The sequence below is a fragment of the Macaca nemestrina genome, chromosome 13 (genome assembly GCF_043159975.1).
Source record: "Macaca nemestrina isolate mMacNem1 chromosome 13, mMacNem.hap1, whole genome shotgun sequence".
NCBI classification, from domain to species: domain Eukaryota; kingdom Metazoa; phylum Chordata; class Mammalia; order Primates; family Cercopithecidae; genus Macaca; species Macaca nemestrina.
This window is the reverse complement of record NC_092137.1, coordinates 108,502,581-108,527,945: the sequence shown is the minus strand read 5'-3', so window position 1 is coordinate 108,527,945 and position 25,365 is coordinate 108,502,581. Positions and strand designations below refer to the sequence as shown.

Genomic DNA, 25,365 nt, shown 5'->3' with positions numbered 1-25,365 from the left:
AAGCAAACATTTGGGAGCAAATGAAATAGTACTGACAGGTGAAGTTGAGTACGAGGGCTGGGTGAGGTGCAGAAGAGACTGTTTCTGGCTGTCCTGGCAGTTGCTGTTGAATAATTATCTGCACCAAGTGCTCAACGAACAAGCTCACACTTGGTCTTTACAGCTGTCCCAGGTTCCAGGGGAAATAGTTGGAACCTTGTTTTCTCCATGTGCAAACCAAAGCTCTGAGAGGCTTTGTAACTTATCCAGGCTGGTTGCTAGGTCCTCTCTCCCTCCTGCTTCCCCTTCCTCCTTTTCATCTTCATGTCCTGTCTCCTGTGTCTCCTCCATCCCCTGCCCCTCCTACACCTGCTCCCTGCGGCCCCCAGATGTAAATGACAAAGCCAGAATCCTAATGCAGATCTCTAATGTTAACACTCAACATTCTTCCCACCTCCCTACACAGGCAATTCTTCCCTTATGTCAGCCTCACGGTATTTTAGATGCCAAGAAGTCATTGTGTTCTCTCTCCTCACTCGTTCTGTCTTGCCTGTGTCTCTCTGTGTCAGTGTTTCTTTTTCTCTCTCTCTCTTTTTTCTCTCTGACACACACACACACACACACATACACACAGAGTTGTAAATAACAGAACTAGAATTCTAACTCAAATCTCTGCTTCTAAAGCCCACGTCCTTCCTGCCTCCGAGAGGCCACTGCTCTCTCCCCCATCTGCTCAGTGCAGAGCTCGGCGGTGGCACGCTCTGGAGGGCGGTAGGAGAGCCATGCACGCTGTTTTTGAGCAAAATTGGCATGTCCTGCGCGTGGCTGCTATTTATGTCTTGTTCTATTGTTCAGCCTGACAGTGAATAATCTATTTTTCATTCAGGGATTCAACTCCTTCTCCCTTCCTTTTATCAAGGTGTTCTGATGCTAATTCCGATTGTCATCTGGCTGCACAGCTTCCCAGGAAACTGCACCGGTGCCTCCCTCCCTCCCAGCTCAGTCGGAGGGCAAGAGGAGCAGCTTCCTTGGGCTATTTTTAGGCACACAGAAACCCACCTTGCTTCTCTGCCCAGTGGACTCTTCTTCCCCAAGAGAAGACCTGGGGCCACTGGTGGCCCAGATGGTCACTCATGATCAAGAGCAGGGACCTCTGAACTCTCAGGGTCCGGTCACGGCCTTGCTAAGGAGACAGACCCCGTAATGGCTCCAGGCTCCTCCAGGCTTGGCAGGCTCCAGCTGCAGAGCCCAGGCCCTCCTCCAGGGGCCTCACAGGAGAGCCCGCTGTGAAGGGGCTGTCGCAGGGCCCTGGAGCCTGTGGGCAGGCCCAGCTTCTCTGGGCGGGAGCAACTGCCTGCCTTTCCTGTCATCACCATATAACGTGCTGCATTCCACGGGCCTCTGCCCCGGATGTGCAACCCCAGGCTGAAGGCTAGAGCCCACTGGACAAGAGGACAAAGGGCACCTGCCCATTATTTCACAGAAACATACTGGGCCCTGACTCCGTGTCGGGTACTAGAGCTGCTGTGCTGCCCTCTGGGGCCCAGAGTCAGGTGCGGGAGACAGGCCAGTGGAGAATGTGCAGAAGACAGGCCAGAGGCTCATGAGCTGCATCGGATCACCAGGGGTAGGCCAGGCATTTAGTGTGGGCTCCTGAGTAGTCAGTGATGGAATTCCATGTTCCATAATTCGCAAGAAACAGTGAAATTAGAGCCGTCAGGCTTAGACTCATTCTGTGGTTGGCATGTGGAGTGGGGGTAGCCGAGCAGGGGTCCGTGTGTTCCCAGGTGGCCAATGTCACCATCAAGGTGGGCGTGGCTGCCCAGGCTCTCTGGAAGGTGACCTCTGGGTTGAACTGAGGGCAGAGGCACCAGCCACGGGAGGCCCAGCGTCTCCTGTTACAGGATCTGTGACGGCTCCCACAGGAGGCGAGGGGAAAGTGTCAGATCACGGATTCTTTGTTCAAGGACTTTCTTTACTTGAATCCTGTGGGTTAATGGGGAGAATTAGAGGCCTTTGGGTGTGATCCCCAGAGGGACCTGTGCTGTGACACAACCTTCCTGCCACGCCCCGTGCCCACTTTCACCCTCTGACCTCCACGGGGCGAGGTCGGGTAGCAAATGGCCACCCCTGCTACCTGTCCTGTCCTGTTGCATCTCTCACTCCCCAGTGTCCGCAAATAAAGGCTCCAAGAGACATGGGCAACTCCACATGACTCTCTGCTCAGTTCCTGTTTTCCCCCACGGTGGGTCTGACCCACCTCACTTTCCCCGTGCCTGGCATGCGGCCGAGGTGACACACTGGCTCTGACAGTCTCCCTGTGAATCAGACCTCCAGGAACCAAATGGTTCCTGTGCTGCAGTGTAGGTGCTGGTTCAAGCCAGCTTGGTCTCCCCTCTGGGAAATGTTTTTATTCTTTGGATATGTTCTGTCCCAGAGTCAGGGAGGAAAGAAGGGTCTCTGAAAGCTACGATGGTGTAACCTGCCTTTATACAGCATCACTGTGGCAGACTGATGGAGTTTAAAGTAGGTGGATCAAAGCAAGATTTTTACCTTTGGTGTGTGCTTTTGAATAGTCCTGTTAAAGGGGCATTAATTAAAGTCCTTCTAAAATCTAGTCTTTGCTTTATTTCAGAAGAGAATGAATAATCAGTTTTTGTAAAGCAGCTTTAAAAAATGACATTTTATTACTTCTTAGTAGTCCCACTCCAGAAAGCTGGGCATATGCAAATAAAAAGATGACAGGTAGGAAGAGCTGTGTGCCCAGCTCTGCCAGCTGGTTTCTGAGGAGCCTCCACACGTGCTGGGCCAGTCACCCGGGAGGGGCTGGCCTTGGCAGGGCCTTGCAGTGAGGGCCCCATGCCAGCTCTGTGACTTAGGGTGACATATAACCTTGCTGGGCCAGGAGCACCTTGTCTTCCCAGTCAGGATGCCAGTGTGCACTCTGGGGTGATACAAATAAATTGCTGAGCCTAGGGCTTGGAGCACAGGAGGGGAATGTGAACTACTCTTTTCTTTGAGTGGCTAATTCTATATTGTCTTACTCAGTTCACCTGCCAGATTTGGCAAGGGTTTATTGAGCCTCTACTCTGTAGCTTTCAGTTAATGGGAACATTGTGGTCGCCTTGCCAAGCAGCTGCGTTTGCTGTGCGGGGCCTGTGCTGCTTTTCGTGAGTTCCAGCTGGGATGCTCAGGCATCCTCAGAGGCCGTGCGTTTTCTTAGAGAGTGCCCGCTGATCATGGAATCACTTTTGCGCATGACTGCAGCGGGGCCCCCAGGCTTGCCATGTCTGCCCTAATCCCCACCAGGTGTGCCATGTGAAGGAGCCACAGGGCTTGGTGGCTGCAGCCACTGCGCTGTCCTAACCCTCATCTCACCCTCAATTTGTCCTGATCTGGTCAGACCTTAAGACTCTTCCATGTGACCTTCATATGCTACTGAACATTTAATCATTTCTCAAAAGTATGGGAAGTCTTACCTTTGTGAATTAACCTAGCATTAATTCCAAACTCTGCTCTTCTGATCCTAGGGACAGACGTAGATGGATAAAAATCAAATATAGATAGAGTTCGGGCTCTAACATGAAGTAGACACAGATGCAGATCATGGCACTTTTCTTGAGTAATGCATGGTGACTCGAACATTTACTTAGTCTTTGAGTTGCTTTTTTTAACTACAAATGGAGTTGATATTAGGATTACATGAGCAAAGGCATTTTAAAACCCAAGCTCAAAATAGGCATTCCAATAAATATTTGCTGTCTGCCCTCTGCTTTCTTCCTGTCTCAGGAAAAGTTGCACTTCTGTCAGATGGTACGTATCACTTTTTATGTTCGCCCAGAATATTTGCAGGAAAGTAAGCCTCCCTCCTAAAGACAGACTGCATGGAGAATGAGAACTTGCAGGACTGGTCTGCTATGCTTTTACTTTCCTGGTGGCTGAATTTCAGAGCGGATTGCCTGGGGGTAGTGGGGCTCAGCCCTTTTGTGTCGAGGCCATATTCCCAGCAGAGCCAGGCGATGGGCAAGCTTCCAAATTTGCAGTGTCATCTCTGCTTCTTCCTGCCTGAGAATTGACATTGCTTTGGGGGTTGAGAAGATGAGGAAACTTTAGCTTTACATCTTTTCATATCATGAGATAAGCTGGTGCAGAGCTGGGGGCTCCACGTCATTCTCTGCCTTCCTGGGCACCCTCTTGGGCTACTTTCCCCTGAAGTCATCCAGGAAACTCAGGGAACCAGTTCTCCTTTTGACTCCTTGCTTCATGGATTTCTCCTCCCAGGCTCAGTGCACCTGCAGCCACCTCTGTGCACAATGATAACTCCTATGAAGGAGGCTCAACTCTCAGGGCATGGGGCAGAGGGGAGCAGAGCACCCTCGCAGCCCCTGCAGACCACCCGCACCCAAGCCTCTTCTGACAGCAAAGGGAGTTTGGAGAAACTGCACAGATAACAGTTTTGATTTGCAGGCAAAGCTTGGGCTGTATCTGAAGCTTTGCCAGAAATTTTCAGAACCTACACAGAACGTGGGCTCCTCTCCATGGACACGCCTGGCTCCTGGGAGCGGTCCTGGCCCTGGCCACTGCAGCTGCCTCGCCTGCTGTCCACTGGGTGCCAGACCCACCCCTCGTATCTGCGCCACATGGAGCCTCTGCTCAGAGTCCTCAATGGCTACCCACCTGTCCCGGAGTCATGGAAAAGTTGGTGCTGCCCACAAGACCCCACCTTACCCAGTCCTTGCTCCCTCAAGGGCCCGATCCACTTCCGGCCCCTGGCTCGTTGCCTGCCCAGCTGCACTGGCCTCCTGGCGGGTTCTCCCTGTAGCCAAGCCCACCACCTCCCTCATCCTGTGTGGTTGCCTCCCCTAGCCTGGGTGCCCCCACTCATTTATAGCTCGACCCTCCTCGGCAAATTTCTGCTGGAGATGGGGGCTACCCTCTCCCACTGTGGGAGGGAGCACCCCACACCCAGACTCCCTGTCCACACGCCTTCTCCTGTGAGGCAGGTGTTCATAGTCACGTGACACCACCTGCCTGAGGGTGGGTTGAGACCCCTCCACTGCCTGGCCCCAACATAGAGCAGCAAGGGGCACCTGGAGGGACGTGGAAGGAAGCCCTAACAGTGGAGTGGGGTGCCCTGTGTCCCCTGGCCAGGGCTGGCAGGCCTACTGGTGAGAGTGCCTCTGTCTCCTCACCCAGCCTGCTTGGTCACTTTTCAGACGTTTATCAACCCTGGACTGTGTGCCCAATGCCAGGGATACTGAGGAGGGCACTACCCTTAGGCACTTACAACCCAAAGACGTGGAGACAAGACGAGAGAGTCTCCCCTGCCAGTGTGTGCATGCATGTGTCCATGCACAGTGGGGGCTGCCAGCAGTGAGAGGGTGTGACCTCTGACGTCTCCTCTTCCACCTGTGGCTGCAGGTTACCCGCAGCCCTGAGACCCCGTGAGGGGTCTGCCCCTACCTCCCTCTGGAGTTCAGATACATGAACACGATGGGAACACCAGAGGAAGACCCTAGATGCTCTGGAAAGTCAGAACCCCCTGAAGTCTCAGTGACAGCAGGACAAGGATGCAGGGCCAGCCTGCTAGGTGGGGGAGCTGATGGTGGCTCACAGTTCCATAAGTGCCCCACCATAGATGGCAGTCAGCTGTCGGAGGCACAGTTGTGGGTTATTTCTGCACCAAAAGGCTGAGGGAGTTTCTGAACTATTCCGTTTTTAATTTGCCCTTCTCCCTGTGACACAGAGCGGGTTGGGCCCTCTGTGTGTGGCTGGCCTGTGTGCTGCCAATGGACTCTGTCTGTGTCAGGCTGGGTCACTGCCGTGGGGTGGCCTTGTGGAGCAGGCAGCCCACGCCCCTGCAGGCCCAGAGGCTGAGGGGGTCCCGACAGGGTCAGGGGGCTTCTCTGGGCTCCAGCTTGTTACTGCTTCTAGGAAACCACTCAACTGCACGTGAGCGGGAAAAGTGGGGGCGTTCCTGTGGCCTCCAGGAGAGCAGGGCTGTGGCCACTCATGGCCATTCAGGGATTGCTTCTGGCATTTACATGTGATTATTTCACACAGTTTACTTAGGAGAGGGAAATCTTAGGTGCTGGATGTGGGTTTATCCAGAGCTGCTGAGGGAACTCTCCAGGGTTTTCAGTGATCATGGTATTTCATGCTGAGCTCCCAAATGCCTGATATGTGAGCTGCGATATTTGCCAAGATGTGCCTTTAAAGTGGTGTCAAAGGGCAGTGTGCTCCGCCAGCCACCTCCAGTGGCATCCTCGAGGGACAGGGAAGGCGAGCGCTGGCACCCTGCCCCGCGGCCTCTGTTCTTCACAAAGGCCCATCTGTGTCCGTGGCTTTCCTTCTCCCCAGGTGGAAGTGAAAACAGACTTTGGAAGAGGCTGGTAAATGAGTTTAAAATGCACTTTAAAGACCCCTTGTAGATGGCAGGTCCTACCATGTCACCTGAATCCTTTGCGAATGTATTATTTACCAAGCCTTAGGAAGAAAGGCAATACCGGTTTTTAATAACCACTTTATGTTCATAGCTCAGACTTACAATCATTTAGGACCACCCTGAGACCACCTGGATACAAAGGAGAGCCACTGCTGTATGGTAACAGCATTTGGTGTATTTTCAAAAGTTGGAAATACCAGGGAATAGGGAAAACAGCATATGGAAGTCTACGGGCCCACAGTGAGTAATGAGCACTTGGCATGAAACCTGTAAATGAAATTGAGCTTTGTATCTGAAAGAGAAACCATGTCGTGGAAACAAGTTTCATTCATAAAATTCTTGAATGCTGCCATATTGGCCCAGAAACTTGTCTGCCTCATCTGACTCTCGGTGATGCCCGTGGTTTCCGGTTTGGTTTAGTTCACTCATCTGCATCAAGCAAGGGTTGGTGGACTAGGACTCTCTGGCCAAATCCTGCCTGCCAACTGTTTTTGTAAATAAAGTTTTATTGCTACACAGCCATAATTCATGTATGTGTTGTCTGTAACTGCTGTCATGCTACAAAGGAGGGTTGAGTAATTGACCTACAACTCCTGAAATAGTCTCTGGCTCTTTGTAGAAAACGTTCCTGACCTGTGACAGAGCACAGTACTATCAGGGCCAAGGACAACAGGTGTTGTCCCTGTGTGCTCCCTTCAGCGTGGCTTTCCTCTTTGGACATTGGGAGCCTCTGGTATTCAGTGTGCATCTGTTGGGAGACAGTGAGTGGAGACCCTGGGGACACCATCCTCTGTGAAGCAGCAACTTAATACTCAGGTCCAGCCCATGCGGATCAGTCTTGCCATCTTCATATATAAAGCCCATTTGGTGTTTTGAGGAGGGATATTTCTCCATATACTAATGAGTCTGTGAAGCAGGTATTTCCTCCTTCCTTGTCCTTCCGAAAGCAATGGCTCCAGGTTTTTGTAACATGAGGACAAATCAGAGAGCTGTTGTGATCTAGCCATGAAAAGTTGCCATTGGTTCCCTGGTCCTGCATTGGGGGTGGAGAATCATCATTGTTTCCAGAACACACCAGATTTATGCTGGCAGCCCGAACATGCTACAGTGAATGTTTTCATTGCCCGGCACTCAACCATTCCTCTTTGGGGGTTGTAATTATTGTGGAAGTTTGGGTTAGAGGCAAAGCTGGGGAAACCTTCCTTGACATTGTTAATTAAGGATTTTTAGGTACAGGGAGTGGCTGACTCCCTGCACCCCAGTATTCTCCCAGCCCAGCCTCTACACCGTAATGAGTGCCAACTAAATAGGGACATTCTGGATCCCATCGCCCTCCTGAGGTCCCAGACAGCCACAGAAACCAGAATTTCCCCCATTGATATTTGAGCCAGAACGGACACCTGCTGCCAGGTGCCACCATACTGCAGCTAGGTCTATGTTGGACTTGTCTTTCTAGCCAGATGAAGCCGTGGCAGGGGCCATTGCTCATTCACTAATCTCACAGTAGCACAACACTTGACATGCTTGGGTTTTAGACGCCACATGTTACAGCCTGGTGGGGTTTTCATGTGCTTTCGCAATACCAGATGCTGACCTTCTCTTTACCAGCAGGACCCCTCCTCCTCCTTGGGAGAGGATAGTTTCTTCCTCAGCCAAAGACCCCTCCCAGGGCTTGGCACTTAGGAGATGCTCGAATATATTGGTGGCGTGATGAGGAGCAACCTGACCCTGCTGAACACTAGGAGTGATGGCCATCTCCTGGCCTGTGAAGCACACCCATCTTTGGACAGCCCTGCCTCACAGGGAGCCTGCCCACATCGCAGTAACATGGGGTCCTTGGTGCAAATCCCACCCTCCTGGGTGACTGAAAATAAGCCTGGTTCTTCAGCATGGTAATGATGTCAGAGCTTAAAGACTGATCATGGCCCCCACAGCACTGTCGCTTCCCAGGCTGAGCCATCCCACCTCCTTCCCTGGCTTGCCATGACTCGGTTCTGGACTGTTCCCGCGATGGTCCACTTCTGCAGCACAGATGTCCTGTAGAGACATGCTAGCACTGGATGCAACATTCAAGGCATGCTGTTACTTGTCCATACCGGATAGACTGTTACCTTTAAAAAAAATTTTTTTTAATTATGTTATATATAATATATATTTAATAATTATATATAACATACCAGAAAGTTCACTAATCATAATTATGCAGCTTGATGATTGTCACAAACAGAATATATTCTTACCTAGTGATGAAATGATGGATTCTGGGGCTCCTGTGCCTCTGACAGTTACCAGCCCACCCTCACCACATGTCTACCAACATTGCAGATGAGTTGTGTTTGCTCTTGAACTTCAGATCAAGGAATCATGCAGGATTTATTTTTGTGTCCAACTTTGCTTTCTCTCAGTTTTATATTTGTGAGCTATACCCATGTTGTTGTAGGGCACTGTAGTTTGCTCATTTTCATTGCTGTATGGTGCTATTTTAGGTTTTTTAAAAAATAGGTGTTACATTTTTAGAGCAGTTTTAAGTTCACAGCAAAATTGAGCAGAAGATACAGAGATTTCCCATAAACCCCTGCCCCCACATGCACAGCCTCCCCCATTGTCAACATCACCCAGCAGAGTGGTGCATTTATTACAATCAATGAGCCTATATTGACACATCGTTATTACTCTAAGCCTATAATCACTCTTGGTGCAGGGTCTACTGATGTGGACAAATGCACAATGTCATGTATCTGCCGTTATAGGCTCAAAGTAGGTTCACTGCCCTGAAAATCCTCTGACCTGCCTATCCATCCCTCCCTCCTCCACCACCCCTGGCAACCACTGACCTTTGTACTGCCTTCATATTTGTTCCTTTCCCAGAATGTCATACGGTTGAAATCATACAATACATAGCCTTTTCATAACGGTTGCCTTCACTTAGCAATTTGCATTTAAGGTCCTTCCATGTCTTTTCATAGCTTAATAGCTCATTTCCTTTTTTATCATTGAGTAATATGTCATTATCTGGATGTACCACAGTTGGTTTATCCCTTCACCTACTAAACGACATCTTGGTTACTTCCATGTTTGGGTAATTACTAATAAAGCCACTCTAAACATCCATATGCAGGTTTTTGTGTGGACATAAGCTTTCAGCTCCTTTGGATAAATACCAAGGAGTGTGATTACTAGTTTGCATAGTAAAAGCATGCCTAGTTTTGTAAGAAATTTCCAAACCGTGTTCCAAAATTGCTGTGCCATTTTGCATTTCTGCCAGCCGTGAATGAGCGTTCCTGTTGCTCCACATCCTCATCAACACGCTACACACTATACTCTCTGTATATCTCACTGTGTATCTCATTGTAGTTTTAATTTGCGTTTCCCTGATGACATATGATGTGCAGCATATTTTCACATTCCTGTTTACTACTTGTATATCTTCTTTGGTGAAGTGTCTTCTTTGGTGAAAGTCTTTGACTCACCATTCAATCAGACTGTTTTCTTATTGTTGAGCTTTAAGAGTTTTTTGTGTATTTTACATAATAATCCTTTATCGTAGTTGTCTTTTGATAATATTTTCTCCCAGTCTGTAGCTTGTCTTCTCATAATCTTGACAATATCTTTTGCAGAGTTCAAATTACTAATTTTAATGAAGTATAACTTACCAATTATTTCTTTTGTGGATCATGCTTTTGGTGGTATATCCAAAAAGTCATTGCCAAACCCAAGGTCATCTAGATTTTCTCCTACATTATAGTCTAGGAGTTTTGTAGTTTTATATTTTACATTTAGGTCTGTGATCTATTTTGAGTTCATTTTTATGAGGGGTGGAATGTTTATTTCTAGATTTTTTTGCATGTGGTTGTCTAGTTTTCCTGCCACGGTTTATTTTAAAAACTATCTTTTCTCCATTGTATTGTCTTTGTTCCCTTGTCAAAGATCAGCTGACTGTATTTATGTGGGTCTATTTATGGGGTGCTCTCTTCCATTCCATTGATCTAGTTGTCTATTGTATTGCCAATAACTGTCTTCATTACTGTAACTTTATTTTCAATCTTGAAGTCATGTAATGTTGGCCCTCGTTCTTTTCCTTCAGTATTTGTTGGCTATTCTAGGTCTCTTGCCTCTCCATATAAACTTTAGAATCAGTTTGTCAATATTCACAAAAGAACTTGCTGGTATTTTGATTGAGATTGTGTTAAATCTATACAACAAGTTGAAAAGAACTGACATCTTGACAGTATTGAGACTTCCAATCCATGAACATGAAATAGCTATTTGTTTAGTTCTCCTTTGATTTCTTCCATCTGAGATTTTTAGTTTTCCCTATATACATCTTGCACATGTTTTGTTACATTTATACTTAAGTATTTCATTTGTACCTAAGTATTTCATGATACCGTTTACATTTGTGTCTAATGTAAATTGTATCATGTTTTAACTTTTAAATTTCATTTGTCCATTCGTGGTACAGGTTGAGCATCACTAATCTGGAAATTTGAAATCCAGGATGCTCCACAATCCAAAATTTTTTGAGCACCAACATGATGCTGCAAGTGGAATATTCCACACCTGACCTTATGTAATGGGTTGTAGTCAAAATGAAGGCACACAACACACAGTTTCTTCAGCATCCTCAAGGGAAAAAAGACCCTCCCAGGCCCCTTCAGCTGTGATATTTATTTTCCACACATGCCCGGATTCCCCCATGCAAGCACAACCATCAAGGGTCATAAAATGACACATGTGTAGCTACACATGCCAATGGCAGGTTCTCCACGTGCAAGGAGAGATTTCTATGACCATTGTTGATGAGGCAGATGATTCTGGAAAAAAATATTTTTAAAAGCCATCCAGCAGAATGTCTCCCCATCCACAGAGGACCCACTTCCTGGTCCCTTAACCACTTCTGATGTTTCCTTGCATCAAAAAAAATAAATAAATAAAATAAAATAAAGTATACTTTTAATCAAAGTACAGCATCATAGGTAGAGATGAAAGCCTGCCATTGTTTGTTGTTGCATTGTTTAACAGCTGATACAGGTATTCTGGAGGGGCTACTGTGCTGCTTAGTTACTCTGAACATGTAATTTTTTTACTGTATTAATATGTCATATTTTTTTACTGCTAAATATGTATGTGTGAATAATTGTAAGAATGTGATTGCTTATTGGTAGCATATAAATCCAGAGTCAGAAGTGAGGCTGATGCCACAACCACCACAGATGGTCCACATGGGTGACACCCTTTGCTTTCTGTAGGCTCAATGTACACAAACTTTGTTTCATGCACAAAATTATTAAAATGTTATATAAAATTACCTTCAGGTTATGTGTATAAGGTATATATAAAACACAAATGAATTTTGTGTTTAGACTTGGGTCCCATACCCAAGATATCTCATTATATATATGCAAATATTCCAAAATCTGAAAACATCTGAAGTCCAAAACACATTTGTATCTCAAGCATTTCAAATAAAAGATACTCAGCCTGTATATAGGAAAGCAATTGACTTTTGCATATTAACCTTGTATCCTGCAACCTTGCTATAATCAAGTATTAGTTCTAGAAGTTCTTCAGTTGGTTCTTCCAGATTTTCTAAATAGATGATCATGTCATCAGTAAACAAAGGCAGTTGTATTTCTTCCCCTCCAATCTGTACACTTTTTATTTCCTTTTCTTGTCTTATTGTATTATGAAGTATTTTTAGTATGATGTTAAAAAGCAGGGGCAGAGAGTACATTCTTGCCTCGTTCTTGATCTTAGTGGGAAAGTTTAAAGTTTCTCACCATTAAGCTTCTCATAATTAAGGTGAACTGTAGGTTATTTGTAGATATTCCTTATCAAATTGAAGAAGTTCCTCTCTATTTCTAGTTTACTGAGAGTTTTTATTATGAAAGTGTATTGGATTTTGTTAAAGCTTTTTCTTTATTTATTAATATGAGCATGTGATTTTTCTTCTTTAGCCTGTGGATATGATAGATTACATTTATTGATTTTTAAATGTTGAGCCAGCGGCCGGGCGCAGTGGCTCACACCTGTAATCCCAGCACTTTGGGAGGCCGAGGTGGGTGGATCACGAGGTCAGGAGATCGAGACCATCCTGGCTAATACAGTGAATCCCCGTCTCTACTAAAGAATACAAAAAATTAGCTGGGCATAGTGGCGAGCGCCTATAGTCCCAGATACTCGGGAGGCTGAGGCAGGAGAATGGCGTGAACCCAGGAGGCGGAGGTTGCAGTGAGCTGAGATTGTGCCACTGCACTCCAGCCTAGGCAATAAAGCAAGACTCCGTCTCGAAAAAAAAATGTTGAGCCAGCCTTGCATACCGGGGATAAATTCTACTTGGCTGTGGTATGTAATTTGTCTTATACCTTGTTGGATTAAATTTTCTAATATTTTGTTGAGGATATTTGCATTTATGTTTATGAGATATATAGGTTTGTAATTTTATTTTCTTGCAATGGCTTTGTCTGCTTTGGTATTAGGGTAACGTTAATCTCATAGAAGTTAGGAAGTATTCTTTCTGTGAAGTATTCTTTTCATTTCTTTCAGAAGTGAAAGAGATTGTAGAGAATTGGTATAATTTCTTCATTTATATGTTTGGTAGAACTCACTAGTGAACTTATCTGGGCCTGGTGCTTTCTGTTTTGAAAGTTTATTAGTTATTTATTCAGTTTCTTTTTTTAAAATAGAGTCTCGCTCTGTTGCCCAGGCGGGAGTGCAGTGCCATGATCTCAGCTCACTGCAACCTCTGCCTGCCTGGTTCAAGTGATTCTCCTGCCTCAGCCTCCCAAGTCGCTGGGTCTGCAGGCATGCACCACCATGCCTGGCTAATTTTTTTTTATTTTTAGCAGAGATGGGGTTTCACCATGTTGGTCAGGCTGGTCTTGATCTCCTGACTTCAAATGATCCGCCCACCTAAGCTTCCCAAAGTGTTACTCAGTTTCTTTAATAGATAAAAGCCTATTGAATTATCTGTTTCTTCTTGTATGAATTTTAGCAGATTGTCGTTTAAGGAATTGTTCCATTTCATCTGGTGCTGAGACCAGCTTGGTCGGGGAGACCTTAACCCAGCAGCGCTAGAGGATTTAAAGACACACACACAGAAATATAGAGATGTGAAGTGGGAAATCAGAGGTCTCACAGCCTTCAGAGCTGAGAACTCTGATCAGACATTTACCCACATATTTTTTAACAGCAAACCCGTCATTAGCATTGTTTCTATAGATATTAGATTAACTAAAAGTATCCCTTATGGGAAATGAAGGGATGGGCCAAATTAAAGGAATAGGTTGGGCTAGTTAACTGCAGCAGGAACATGCTCAGGCACGGATCGCTCGTGCCATTGTTTGTGGCTTAGGAATGCCTTTAAGCAGTTTTCCGCCCTGGGCGGGCCAGATGTTCCTTGCCCTCATTCCCGCAAACCGACAACTTTCCAGTGCGGGCGTTAGGGCCATTATGAACATGTCACAGTGCTGCAGAGATTTTGTTTATATCCAGTCTTGGGGCCAGTTTATGGCCAGATTTGGGGGGACCTGCTCCCAACAATCTGGGTTATCAAATCTGTGGGCATAGCATTATTATTCATAATATTCCTTTTTTTTTTTTTTTTAACATCCATGGGACATAGAGGGATGCCCCCTCTTTTATTTCTGATATTAGTAATTTGTGTCCTCTGTGTTTTGTAGTTTGCTGGCTAGAAGCATATGATTTTTATTGATCTTTTTTGTTTCATTGATTTTTCTCTATTGCTTATCTGTTTTTAATTTCATTGATTTCTTCTTTTATTTCTTCTTTTTATTCAGTTTGCTCTTTTTTTTCCTAGTATCCTAAAGTGGAGATTTGGATTATTTATTTTAGATCTTCTTTTCTAATCAGCGCATTCAGTGCTATAAATTTCCCTCTAAGCACTACTTTTGCAGCATCTCACAAATGTTGGTAAATTACATCTTCATTTTTATTCAGTTCAAAATATTTTTTTAAATTTCTCTTGAGAGTTTTTCTAAGACCCAAGTGTTATTTGGAAGTATGTTGTTAAATCTCCAAGTATTTTGGGATTTACAGCTGCTCTCTATTATGGATTTCTAATTTAAAGCCATTGTGGTCTGAGAGTAGACATTGTATGATTTCTATTTGTTTAAATTTGTTAAGGTGTGTTTTGTGGACCAGAATATGGTCTGTCTTGGTGGATGTTCCCTGTGGGCTTGAGAAGAATGTGTAATCTCCTGTTGTTGGATGAAATAGTCTGTGGATGTCAATTGTATCCAGTAGGTTGATGGTGCCATTAAGTGCTATTAAGTTCAGTTATATCCTTACTGATTTTCTGCTTGCTGTCTCTGTCCATTTCTGATTGTTAAAGTCTCCAGCTGTAGTATTGGATTCAACTACTTCTCCTTTTGTCAGTTTTTGCATCATGTATTTTGACACTGTTGTTAGGTGCATGTAATGTAAGGATTATTATGTCTTCTTGGAGAATTGACCCCTTTGTCATTATGTAATGCCCCTATTTATTCTGATAACTTTTCTCACTCTGAAGTCTGTTTTGTCTGAAATTAATATGAATATATTTTGATTAGTGTTAGCATGTTACCTCTTTCTTCATTTGCTATTAATCTACTTGTGTGTGTATATTTAAAGTGGGTTTCTTAAACAACATATAGTTGTGTCTTATTTTATCAACTTACAATTTTTAATTTGTATATTTAATTTGTGTATTTTCAAAGTGATGTGTGATAGAGTCAGGTTAAATTCTACCATATTTGCATTATTTTATTATATTTGTTGCCCTTGTTTTTTGTTACATTTCCTATCTTTCACTCTTTTTCTGTCTTTTGTGGTTTTTATTGAGCATTTTTAATTTTCTATTTTCTCTCTTTTCTTAGCCTATCAGTTGTACCTTTTTTTTTACTTTTTTAAATGGTTGCATTGGAGTCTGCAATATTCATTTGCAATGAATTCAAGCCCACTTTCAAATAACTCTGTGCTGCTTCGCAAGCAGTATGAGTACTTGTAATAACAAAATAATATTTATTTCTCTCTCCTGTTCCTTGTATCATTGCTGTCATTCATTTCTGTTGTACATGAGCATTGTAAGTATATGTAACACACACACACACACACACACACAAGCATAAAATGATCAAATACATTGTTTTTATTTTAAATAGTTATTTGTTAAATCAATTAAGAATAGCAAAAATAATAGTTTTAAGTTTACTGCCATTCCTTCTCTGATGCATTGCCTTTCTTTCTGTAGACTGAATTTCTGATCTATATTATTTTCCTTCTCTCCAAAGAACTTTTTAAAAACATTTCTTGCAAGGCACATCTACTGGCAACACATTCACTCAATTCTTGTTTGTTTTAGAAATCTTTATTTATGCTTCACTTTTGAAGGATAATTTCACAGGGTACAGAATTCTAGGTTGGTAGATTTTTTCTTCTGTCAACACCTTAAATATTTCACTTCACTCTCTTGCTTGCGTTTTCTTTTGAAAATTCAAATGTAACTCTTTTCCTTTGCTCCTTTATAGGTAACGTGTTTTTTCCCCTTTGGCTTCTTTCGGGATTTTTTCTTTATCTTTTATTTTATGTAGTTTGAAAGTGCTATACCTCAGTGTCATTTTTCTGGCATCTATCCTGCTTGTTGTTCTCTGAGCTTCCTGCATCTGTGGTTTGGTGTCTGAGAATAATTTGGAGAAATTCTCAGTTATTATTGTTTCAAATATTCCTTCTGTTCCTTTCTTTCTTCTCCTTCTAGTATTCCTATTACATATGTATCATCGCCCCACAATTCTTGCTTTGAAGTTGTCCTACAGTTCATGGATGTTCCATTATGGTTTTTTTTTTTTGTTTTTTTTTTTCCTGTTTGCTTTTCCATGGTGGAGGTTTCTATTGAGACATCCTCAAGCTCAGAGACTGTCTTTCCTCAGCTGTGGCCAGTCTCCTAGTAAGAACATCAAAGGCATTCTTCATTTCTGCTACAGTGTTTTTGATTGCTAACATTTCTCTTCTGGCTCTTTATCTTTGCTTACATCGCCCATCTGTTCTTACATGCTGTCTAGTTCATACATTGAAGCCCTTAGCATGTGGATCATGGTTGTTTTGTATCCCTGGTCTTACAAATCTAACATCAGTTGCCACAGCTCAATCTGGTTCTGATGCTTGCTCTGTCTCTTCAAAGTGTGGCGTTTTTTTGACTTTCAGTATGTCCTGTGATATTTTCAGACATGAAGGACTGATGGACTGGTAAACAGAACTGCTGTAAATAGGCCTTTGGTGCTGTGGGGGCCTTTGATGCTGTGGGGGCCATGCGGCCACAAATACTCTATAGTCCTGGGATCAGGTCTCAGTCTTTCATCTAGGCTGTGCCCCTGGCCTGTGAACTTCCCCAGTGCTTCTCAGTTTCACCCACTCCTCTGTAGGTGAGACAGGATGGCTACAGTGGGCTGAAGTTGGGTATTTCCCTTGCCCCAGTAGGTAAGGCTCTCATAAAACCCCAATGGGGGCCAGATGTGGTGGCTCATGCCTGTAATCTCAGCACTTTGGGAGGCCAAGGCAGGCAGATGACTTGAGGTCAGGAACTCAAGACCAGCCTGGCCAACATGGTGGAACCTTGTCTCTACTAAAAATGCAAAAATGAACTGGGTGTAGTGGCACACACTTGTAATCTCAGCTACTTAGGAGGCTGAGGCAGAAGGATCGTGAGACTCTGTCTCAAAACACACACACACACACACACACACACAACACCCCAATGGGTGAGGCTCTGGTTAACTGGTTTATCCTGTATGTGGAGCTTATTGAGCACAGAATGCTCTGGCATGTTTCACAGTGGTTCCTCTTCCCCTCCCCCTGCCAGAAGCATGAGTGGATTTTTCTCTGATACTCACTATGAAGACTTAGTGGAGCTGCTCCTTGAGGCACAATTCACAAAGGTGTGGGGCCCCCCAGTGACTGGGCCCCTGCAGTTCTTACCTGTCAGGCTGTCCACACTGAACCTCCAGCACGCATCATTTACAGTTCAGGCTCTCCTAACCCAGCACTGCTTCCCACGGAGGCTGCTGCTCGGGGATTTCTGGTATTTCCCTATTGATCTCTTCAATTTGGGGGGCAGCAGTTTGCCCTGTGACCTCAGTTCTCTCTTACAGATCGAAGAAGAGGAGTTGCTTTTTCAGTTTGTTCAGCTTTTTTACTCGTTGTTAAGATGGAGTGGTGACTTTCAGCTTCTTACATTCTAGACTGGGAGCTGGACTAAATGACAGTTACTGTGGCGGTTGTATTTAACTAAAAAGCCCCAGACACTGTTTTATTTCATTCGTCTTCGTATCAAGGAACATTTATGTTATTTAATTTTTTTAGCCTAAATGTAGAAATTTACAATTTGCATGTATCCATGGTCCCGGCTGTCGACTGTACTTGTAAACTATGATCCTGCCATCGCAGGTATCCGTCCCTTTCACTGTTGCATTGCCTGGAAATCAACTTTCTTTACAAAAGAAAAGTATATTGATATTTGATTTTTTTGATATTTGGTTTTTCAACATTTAAAAAAATTTCAGAGTGGAAATATACGTGTCGTTTAGAAGCACAAGAAAATTGCATGCTCATAAGACAGTTCTCTTATGAAACTATTAAATACTTGGTATTCACTGAGATTATTTGAAAAATAGGAAAGAAAAAAATAAATATAAAAGTATTCTACCTCTTCTATCTCCTAGAATTATCCATTCTTTAAATTTTGGCATATATATTTTCAGACTTTTTCTAGGTGTGTGTGTATATATATATATATATATATATATATTTATATATATATATTTAAAATATTTTAACCAAAAATAGTAAAATTAATGATGACATTCCACTTTATGGACACCGTGCAAATGGGTTTGTATCTTACTTTGCTTTTTTCATTTAAAAATAACTATTAAGTCCGCTAAGTAAATTACGGTACATTCATATAATGGAATTTCACTGTGTAGTTAGTGAGGGAGATCTGTATGTACTGTCACTAAATGACCTTTAGACTAAATTAAGTGGAAAAAGGCAAGATACAGAAAAGTGTGGTGAGTTCGCTACCATTTATATCTTTCTAAAAGATATGTATGTTTGTGCATGTATATATATACGTACTTGAGGAGAATATCTCTGTACTTCTGGAAGGCTCTACAAGAAACTTTCTGGCTGGGCATGGTGGTTCATGCCTGTAATCCCAGCACTTTAGGAGGCTGAGGTGGGAGGATCACTTGAGCCCAGGAGTTTGAGACCAGCTTGAGCAGCATAGTGAGACCTTGTCTCTACAAATAATAATAAACAAAATTAGCTGTGTGTGGTGGCACACGCCTGTGGTCCCAGCTACTCAGGAGGCTGAGTGGCGAGGATCACTTGAGCCTGGAAGGTCAAAGCTGCAGTGAGCTGTGATCATTCTACTGCACTCCAGCCTGGGCAACAGAGCAAGACCTCATCTCAAAAATATATAAATAAGTAAACAAAAGAAACTTATTAATGATTGCTTTGTGGAAGGTAAGCTTAAATACCAGAGATCAGGACTGGGATTCGTTTTTAAAATTTATTTTATTTTATTTTATTTTATTTTATTTTATTTTTTGGGACAGTGTCTCACTCTCACCCAAGCTGGAGTGGAGTGGCACGATCTTGGTTCACTGCAACCTTTGTCTCCCGGTTCAAGAGATTCTCATGCCTCACCCTCTAGAGCAGCTGGGATTACAGGCACATGCCACTGTGCCCTGCTATTTTTTTTTTTTTTTTAATAGAGACAGGGTTTTGCCATGTTGGCCAGACTGATCTCGAACTCCTGGCCCCAAGTGATCTGCCTAACCTGGCCTACCAAAGTACTGGAATTGCAGGTCTGAGCTACTGTGCCCATCCTGCTTTTTGGATTTTTTATTTATTATTATTATTATTATTTTTTGAGATGGAGTCTTGCTCTTGTCACCCAAGCTGGAGTGCAGTGGTAAAATCTCAGCTCACTGCAACCTCTGCCTCCCGGATTCAAGCAATTCTCCTGTCTCAGCCTCCCAAGTAGCTGGGACTACAGGCACGTGGCACCATGCCTGGCTAATTTTTGTATTTTTAGTAGAAACGGGGTTTCACCATATCGGCCAGGCTGGTCTTGAACTCCTGACCTCAGGTGATCCACCCACCTCGGCCTCCCGAAGTACTGGGATTACAGGCATGAGCCACCGTGCCTGGCCTGTTTTTTGAATTTAATATTAACGTTTCTCTTTTAATTTCCATTATTTCTCTCCTATATCATTTTTAATGACTGAGTGTATTCCATCAAATGCACAATACTGTAATTTATTTAACCTGTCCCTTTTTGCTTTGCATTTGTCTTTAGTTTTTCTCTAGTTTAACAAACACTATAATGAATGTCTTCAGTGACAAATCTTTCTGCACACTTGATTTTTCTTAGAATACAGTTCCTAGAAGTGGTATTGTTAGCTCAGAGGTTGCACAGGCTTCCAAGGCTTTGATATTTGATAGGAATCACCAAAGTGCCTGCCCTACATTTATATCCCCACCAAAAATGGGAAAATGCCTGTTCCGTGCATACTGGCCAACACTGTGAGTTGGCTTTATGTTTCTCATTGCTAATTTGACAGGCAAAAGGAACAAAAGGGGACTCTTCCTGTTTAAAACTGTGTTTCTTTGATTAATGGCCAGGTATGCCATTTTAAAATATGTTGAATGGAAATTTGTTTTTCTTTTTTCAAGAGTTCCCTGATTTTTGGCCTTGGCCTGTTTTTCGCCTGAGGTATTTGTCTGCCTTTCCACTGCTTTTTTAAGTCTTTATATAGTAAAGACGTTAAGCCTTTGTCTCTCATGTATCCTGCAAGTACTTTTCTAGTTTATTTGCCTTTTTGCTTTGTTTCTGCTATTTTTAACATCAAGTATTTAGTTTTGCTATAGCCAAATCTTTGTTATCATACCTTGAAATACATTCCCCCGTTCAAGATTAAACATCTATTCATATTTTCTTCTTGGACATTCAAGTTTAAATCTTATGGAATGAATTTTGGCATATACAGTGGATTAGAGAACTAATTGTATTTTTTTAATGATTAGCCAATTTTAGTCACATTTTCTAACTGATTATTACTGGTATATGAAAAAGTCAATGGTTTTTATGTATTTATCCTAAAATTGGCAGCCTTTCTTAAATTCTTATTCTAATATTCACTTGCTTCTGTATTTTTCTAGGTCGAATTATATACCCTTCTTTCTAATATGTATACTTCTTGTCTTATTTTTCTATTTATTTGGCTCTAATTTCTAGACCAGTGTTAGATACCAGTGTGGATAGCATGGTATTTTCTTTAAAAAAAAAAAAAAAAAAGAAAGAAAGAAAGAAACAAAATTAATCTGGTATTTTCTTCTTTTTGTTTTTAACTTCTATAAAATTAAATTTCTATCTCATGATATTTTGCTGTTCTGACTGCTCTGACATGTGGGAAGCCTTTGGTTACCTCTCCCTTTATGTGATCAGCGAAGCCTCAGGCTCTTAGGCTGATCTGAGCTGGGCCAATCATGTCTTGGGCCTCTGCTGGTGGTGAACTTGAGAGGCAGGTCAGTCACAAGAGTTCTGGAGCATTCTGTGGGTGCCTCCCCCAAGCCAGGGCTCCATTCTAGTGCCCTCGTGGTGATTAGAAAAGCCCCCCCGCCACACTCTGCCGGGCGCGGTGGCTCACGCCTGTAATCCCAGCACTTTGGGAGGCCGAGGTGGGCAGATCATGAGGTCAGGAGATCGAGACCATCCTGGCCAACATGGTGAAACCCCGTCTCTACTATAATACAAAAAAAAAAAAAAATTAGCCGGGCGTGTTGGTGCACACCTGTAGTCCCAGCTACTCGGGAGGCTGAGACAGGGGGATCGCTTGAACTCAGGAGGCGGAGGTTGCAGTGAGCCGAGATTGGGCCATTGCACTCCAGTCTGGCGACAGAGCGAGACTCCATCTAAAAAACAAAAAAAAAAAAGAAAAGAAAACAAAGAAAAGCGCCCCCACACTCACAGCTGAGCGTTGCTGGAGGGATGCTCTGCTAAATGCCCCCAGACGTGAGGCTGACTTTTGGGCCATGTGAAGTGATATGATGCTCTTAGAATGCTTTTTACGTTTTCTGGCCTATAATGTCAGTTGGAAAAAGTGGCATTGTAAAGCCATAAATCTTTTTGGTTTGGGTGTTTTTGAAGCTGGGGTTTGGGGGAGAGGATGGGGTAAGTGAAAGCAGTGACTGCCTCTGGTGGCCTCCATGCTCTACTTGTTCTCCTGGGAGAGAGCGGTTTGGAAGAGGCATGGGAGGAGCTTCCCAGCACAGAGCCAGGCCTGCCCTCTTTCTGTGTGATCCCAGATGGGCTGTCCAGCTCTGTTAGATCAATGCTGCCTCACCTCGAATGGACACCAAACCCTATGGCCCCCTCGGCTCCCGGTGAAGCAGTTTTCTCTGATGATTTCATGGACCCCACCAGCCTAAAACATCTCTTCCTCTGACCCCAAAAGAGGCCTGTAAGTCCCGAATTGCTGCTTTGCATTAGAGCATTAGAGGCTCCTTGAAAAGGCAGGTGGTACACTCAGCTCTGACGGGCTTCTCCATGAGGCCACTCTTGGCCATCTCCTCCTTAGCCTGTTAAAGTCACACATGGGCCAGCTGGTCTAGCAGAGAACAAATAACGGGGGCAGTGTAGCTGACAGGCCTTGGGGCGTTCCATGATGCACCTGGCTGCCGAAGGAAGGATGGTTCTGGAGGAGGGAACAGAGGTTTACCAAAGGCTCTTGGAGTGACACCCATCTTGCCCAGGCCATTGCTGTGGTGGTCTCTCTCTCTTTCTCTTTTTTTTTTTTTTTTTTTTAAGATGGAGTCTCGCTCTGTCACCCTGGCTGGAGTGCAAAGGTGCGATCTTGGCTCACTGCAACCTCTGCCTCCGGGGTTCAAGAGATTCTCCTGCCTCAGCCTCGCAAGTAGCTGGGACTATAGGCGCGCACCACCATGCCCGGCTTATTTTTGTGTTTTTAGTAGAGACTGAGTTTCACCATATTGGTCAGGCTGGTCTCAAACTGCTGATCTCAGGTGATCCACCCACCTTGGCCTCCCAAAGTGCTGTGATTACAGGCGTGAGCCACCATGCCCGTGGCCTCCCAAAGTGCTGTGATTACAGGCGTGAGCCACCACACCTGCCCGTCTGTTTCTCATGACACTTGCTGCAGCTGTTATCTCCCTCCCCCAGGGCTCCTCTCTGGTCACATCCCCCTGTGAGTCCCCATCTCTCCTCTGTCCTTTTCCTCTCCCTCCCTCCTTCCTTCCCACACTGCCCTGCCCTTTGTCTCTGTGTCTCCTGGCACCTGTGACAGTGTCCTGAGTATTTCCTTCCTCGATGACTTCCCATCTCCCAGTCTCAACTCCCCAGAAAGCCTGCCTTTCCTCCTTGCTCCCTGCCTCTCCTCCTTGCTCCCTGCCTCTTCCTTTCTCCTTCCATCTGTTTCCACTTTGTGCATTTGTACTTGGTATTGTTTAATATTCCAAAGAATTTAAGAGGGTTATTGAAAGCTTTATGTGCCCACGACTCTAAATAAATGCAGTTGGATTGGGGTTTTTTTTTGTTCTTGGATGGAGCCAGAATCTTAAAGCCTTTTCTGTTTAGCTGAATTTATTTTTATTCCAAATATTTTTTTTTCATTAAATAAATAATAGAAGTTCCATTTTAAAGTCCTAACTGTATGGTACATTGCCAGGCTTTCCCATTTGGGGCTTTTTGCAGCTATTATCAGTAGTGTCAGAAAGAGAGGGTTCTGGCCGGGTGCAATGGCTCACACCTGTAATCCCAGCACTTTGGGAGGCCAAGGCGGGCAGATTGCCTGAGCTCAGGAGTTCAAAATCAGCCTGGGCAACATGGCGAAACACCGTTTCCACCAAAAAATACAAAAATTAGCTGGGTTTGGTGGCACATGCCTGTAATCCCAGCTAATCGGGAGGCTGAGACAGGAGAATTGCTTGAACCCGGGAGGCGGAGGCTTCAGTGAGCTGAGATTGTGCCAGTGCACTCCAGCCTGGGTAGCAGAGCGAGACTCCGCCCCTCCCTCCAAAAAAAAAAAGAAAGAAAGAGAGGGTGCTGCTGGGTGAAGATGTCAGATACCTGCATGAATGATGCACTCTTCTTGGACACATTCCTCAGAATCTCTTCCGAGCCTCCACAGTACTAACCAGTGTCTTGTTTCCTTTCGCATTGTGTGTATGTCCATGTGCTTGTGTCCACGTTGGACCCGGAACTGCAGGACGAGATTCTGACGGTGCTCAGGAGAGTGGATGAGAACTGGGCGGAAGGCATGCTGGGAGACAAGGTCGGGATCTTCCCGCTCCTGTACGTGGAGGTAAGACTGTGCCGTCCGCCTGCGTTTGGCTCCTTCTTGCCCACCCTTGTTTCACTACAGTGGGGTCACCTGACGTTGAAACCCGTTTTCTGAGAGAGAAAGAGGATCCTCCACAATAGCCTGTAGCCAGAGAGCTGCTGGGTGTGGGCTTTGATTCACCTCACGGGGTCGGTGCTGTGAGCACTGCCTTGGCCAGTTTTCAGTGGTCTGTCCCAGGACCGGCTGCAAATCGTCTCACCATGTGGGCAGTGACAGCAGGGCCCCCTTGTGCGCCTTCCCCGTTTTCTCAAGGGACCCATGCGCCTGGCACCCATGTTTCTGAAACCCCCACAAGTGCAGCTGCTCTTTTCTCATGAGCTCCAGAGGGGAAGAACCTGCCCCAAGGCAGCATTTTCCCTTCCCACTGCACACGGATTGGAAGGAACCGTTGCTGGCCGTCTGCAAAGTCCTCCTTGGACTCTGGGTTATTGGGTAACTTCCCTGCCTAAGAGGCACCACAGCAAAGGTGCTTTGAGGCTAATTCCGGACCTACTAATTTCTTTTCCCTTTTCTGTAACTAAAGCACCAGGTTTCTAGTGAGTATGTTTAGAGTAGCTGCTTCGCGGGGAGCATCTTAGCACATGTGTCTTTAAAACACCTGCTAGCGTCGGTCTGTGTGTGTGTGTGTGTGTGTGTAGGAGTATTTGCCTATGGCGTGTATGCCTGCCATTTGTCAGTGCAAGGCCACACGTACACATTGGTGAGCTGACCGCACGCTTTCATTCCTGTAACCACCAGTGTCATCCCATAAGAGGGGCTTCAGTGGATGCTTCCTGAGTGCTTGTTGTGTGCCAGACACTTGTAAGTACTAGGTCATTTAACCTTCTCAGCGACAATGGCATATGAAAACCGTGAATGGCCCTGCTTTACAGATGAGCAGAGGTGCAGGAAGGTTATGTAGCATTCTCAAGGTCCTACAGCCGAGGAGTGGCAGAACCAGGGTTGGACCGTAGGCTTCTTGGCCCTAGACTCAGCCGGCCCTTCGCTCTCCTGCCCTCACACCATCTCCTGCCTCTCCACTGTCTCTGGCTGATGAACTGCAGTTTACTCAGCTCAGTGCTGGGCTCCATGTGTCCCCCCTGCCTAACACACTTAAGGGCTTCAGAGTTGGCACCGAAAGCCCACAGGTGACACGGCCAACTTTGCCATACCTACCAAGCAGTGTGCAGATACTTAAAGATGTTCGTTTAAAACATCTGTCAATTCCCCGTTGCCTGCAGGATAAAGTCCAAGTGCTTTAGGGTGGCATTCAAAGCCCTTTGCAGTTAGGCCGTAGTCTATTTTGCAGCCTTGTCTCTCTCATTTCTTACCCTCTTCCCCAAATATTCGGGACCAGTAGTTCTTGCACATTTAGTTTGAATGTGCTGCCCAAGCCATCTGAGGCCCTCCCACAGCCATGGCAGATGATTCACACACACACACTGTCCTGTAAGATTCACATCTGCCCTCAACACTTTGTGAGTTTCCATGTATTTGCACATTTGCTTCAGCTTTTCTGTCCTGGTGCTTAAGACCAAAGAA

At 44.8% G+C, this 25,365-nt stretch overlaps 1 protein-coding gene across 1 annotated transcript in view; it reads left to right on the top strand.

Moving 5' to 3' along the window:
- The window catches only part of LOC105471836 (SH3 domain containing ring finger 3), a 373,482-nt gene that overhangs the window by 215,130 nt on the left and 132,987 nt on the right, over window positions 1–25,365 (top strand). Inside the window, exon 3 of the mRNA XM_011724585.3 lies at window positions 23,710–23,805. Coding sequence (XP_011722887.2) covers window positions 23,710–23,805 — 96 coding nt within the window. The remainder of the gene's footprint in view (window positions 1–23,709; window positions 23,806–25,365) is intronic.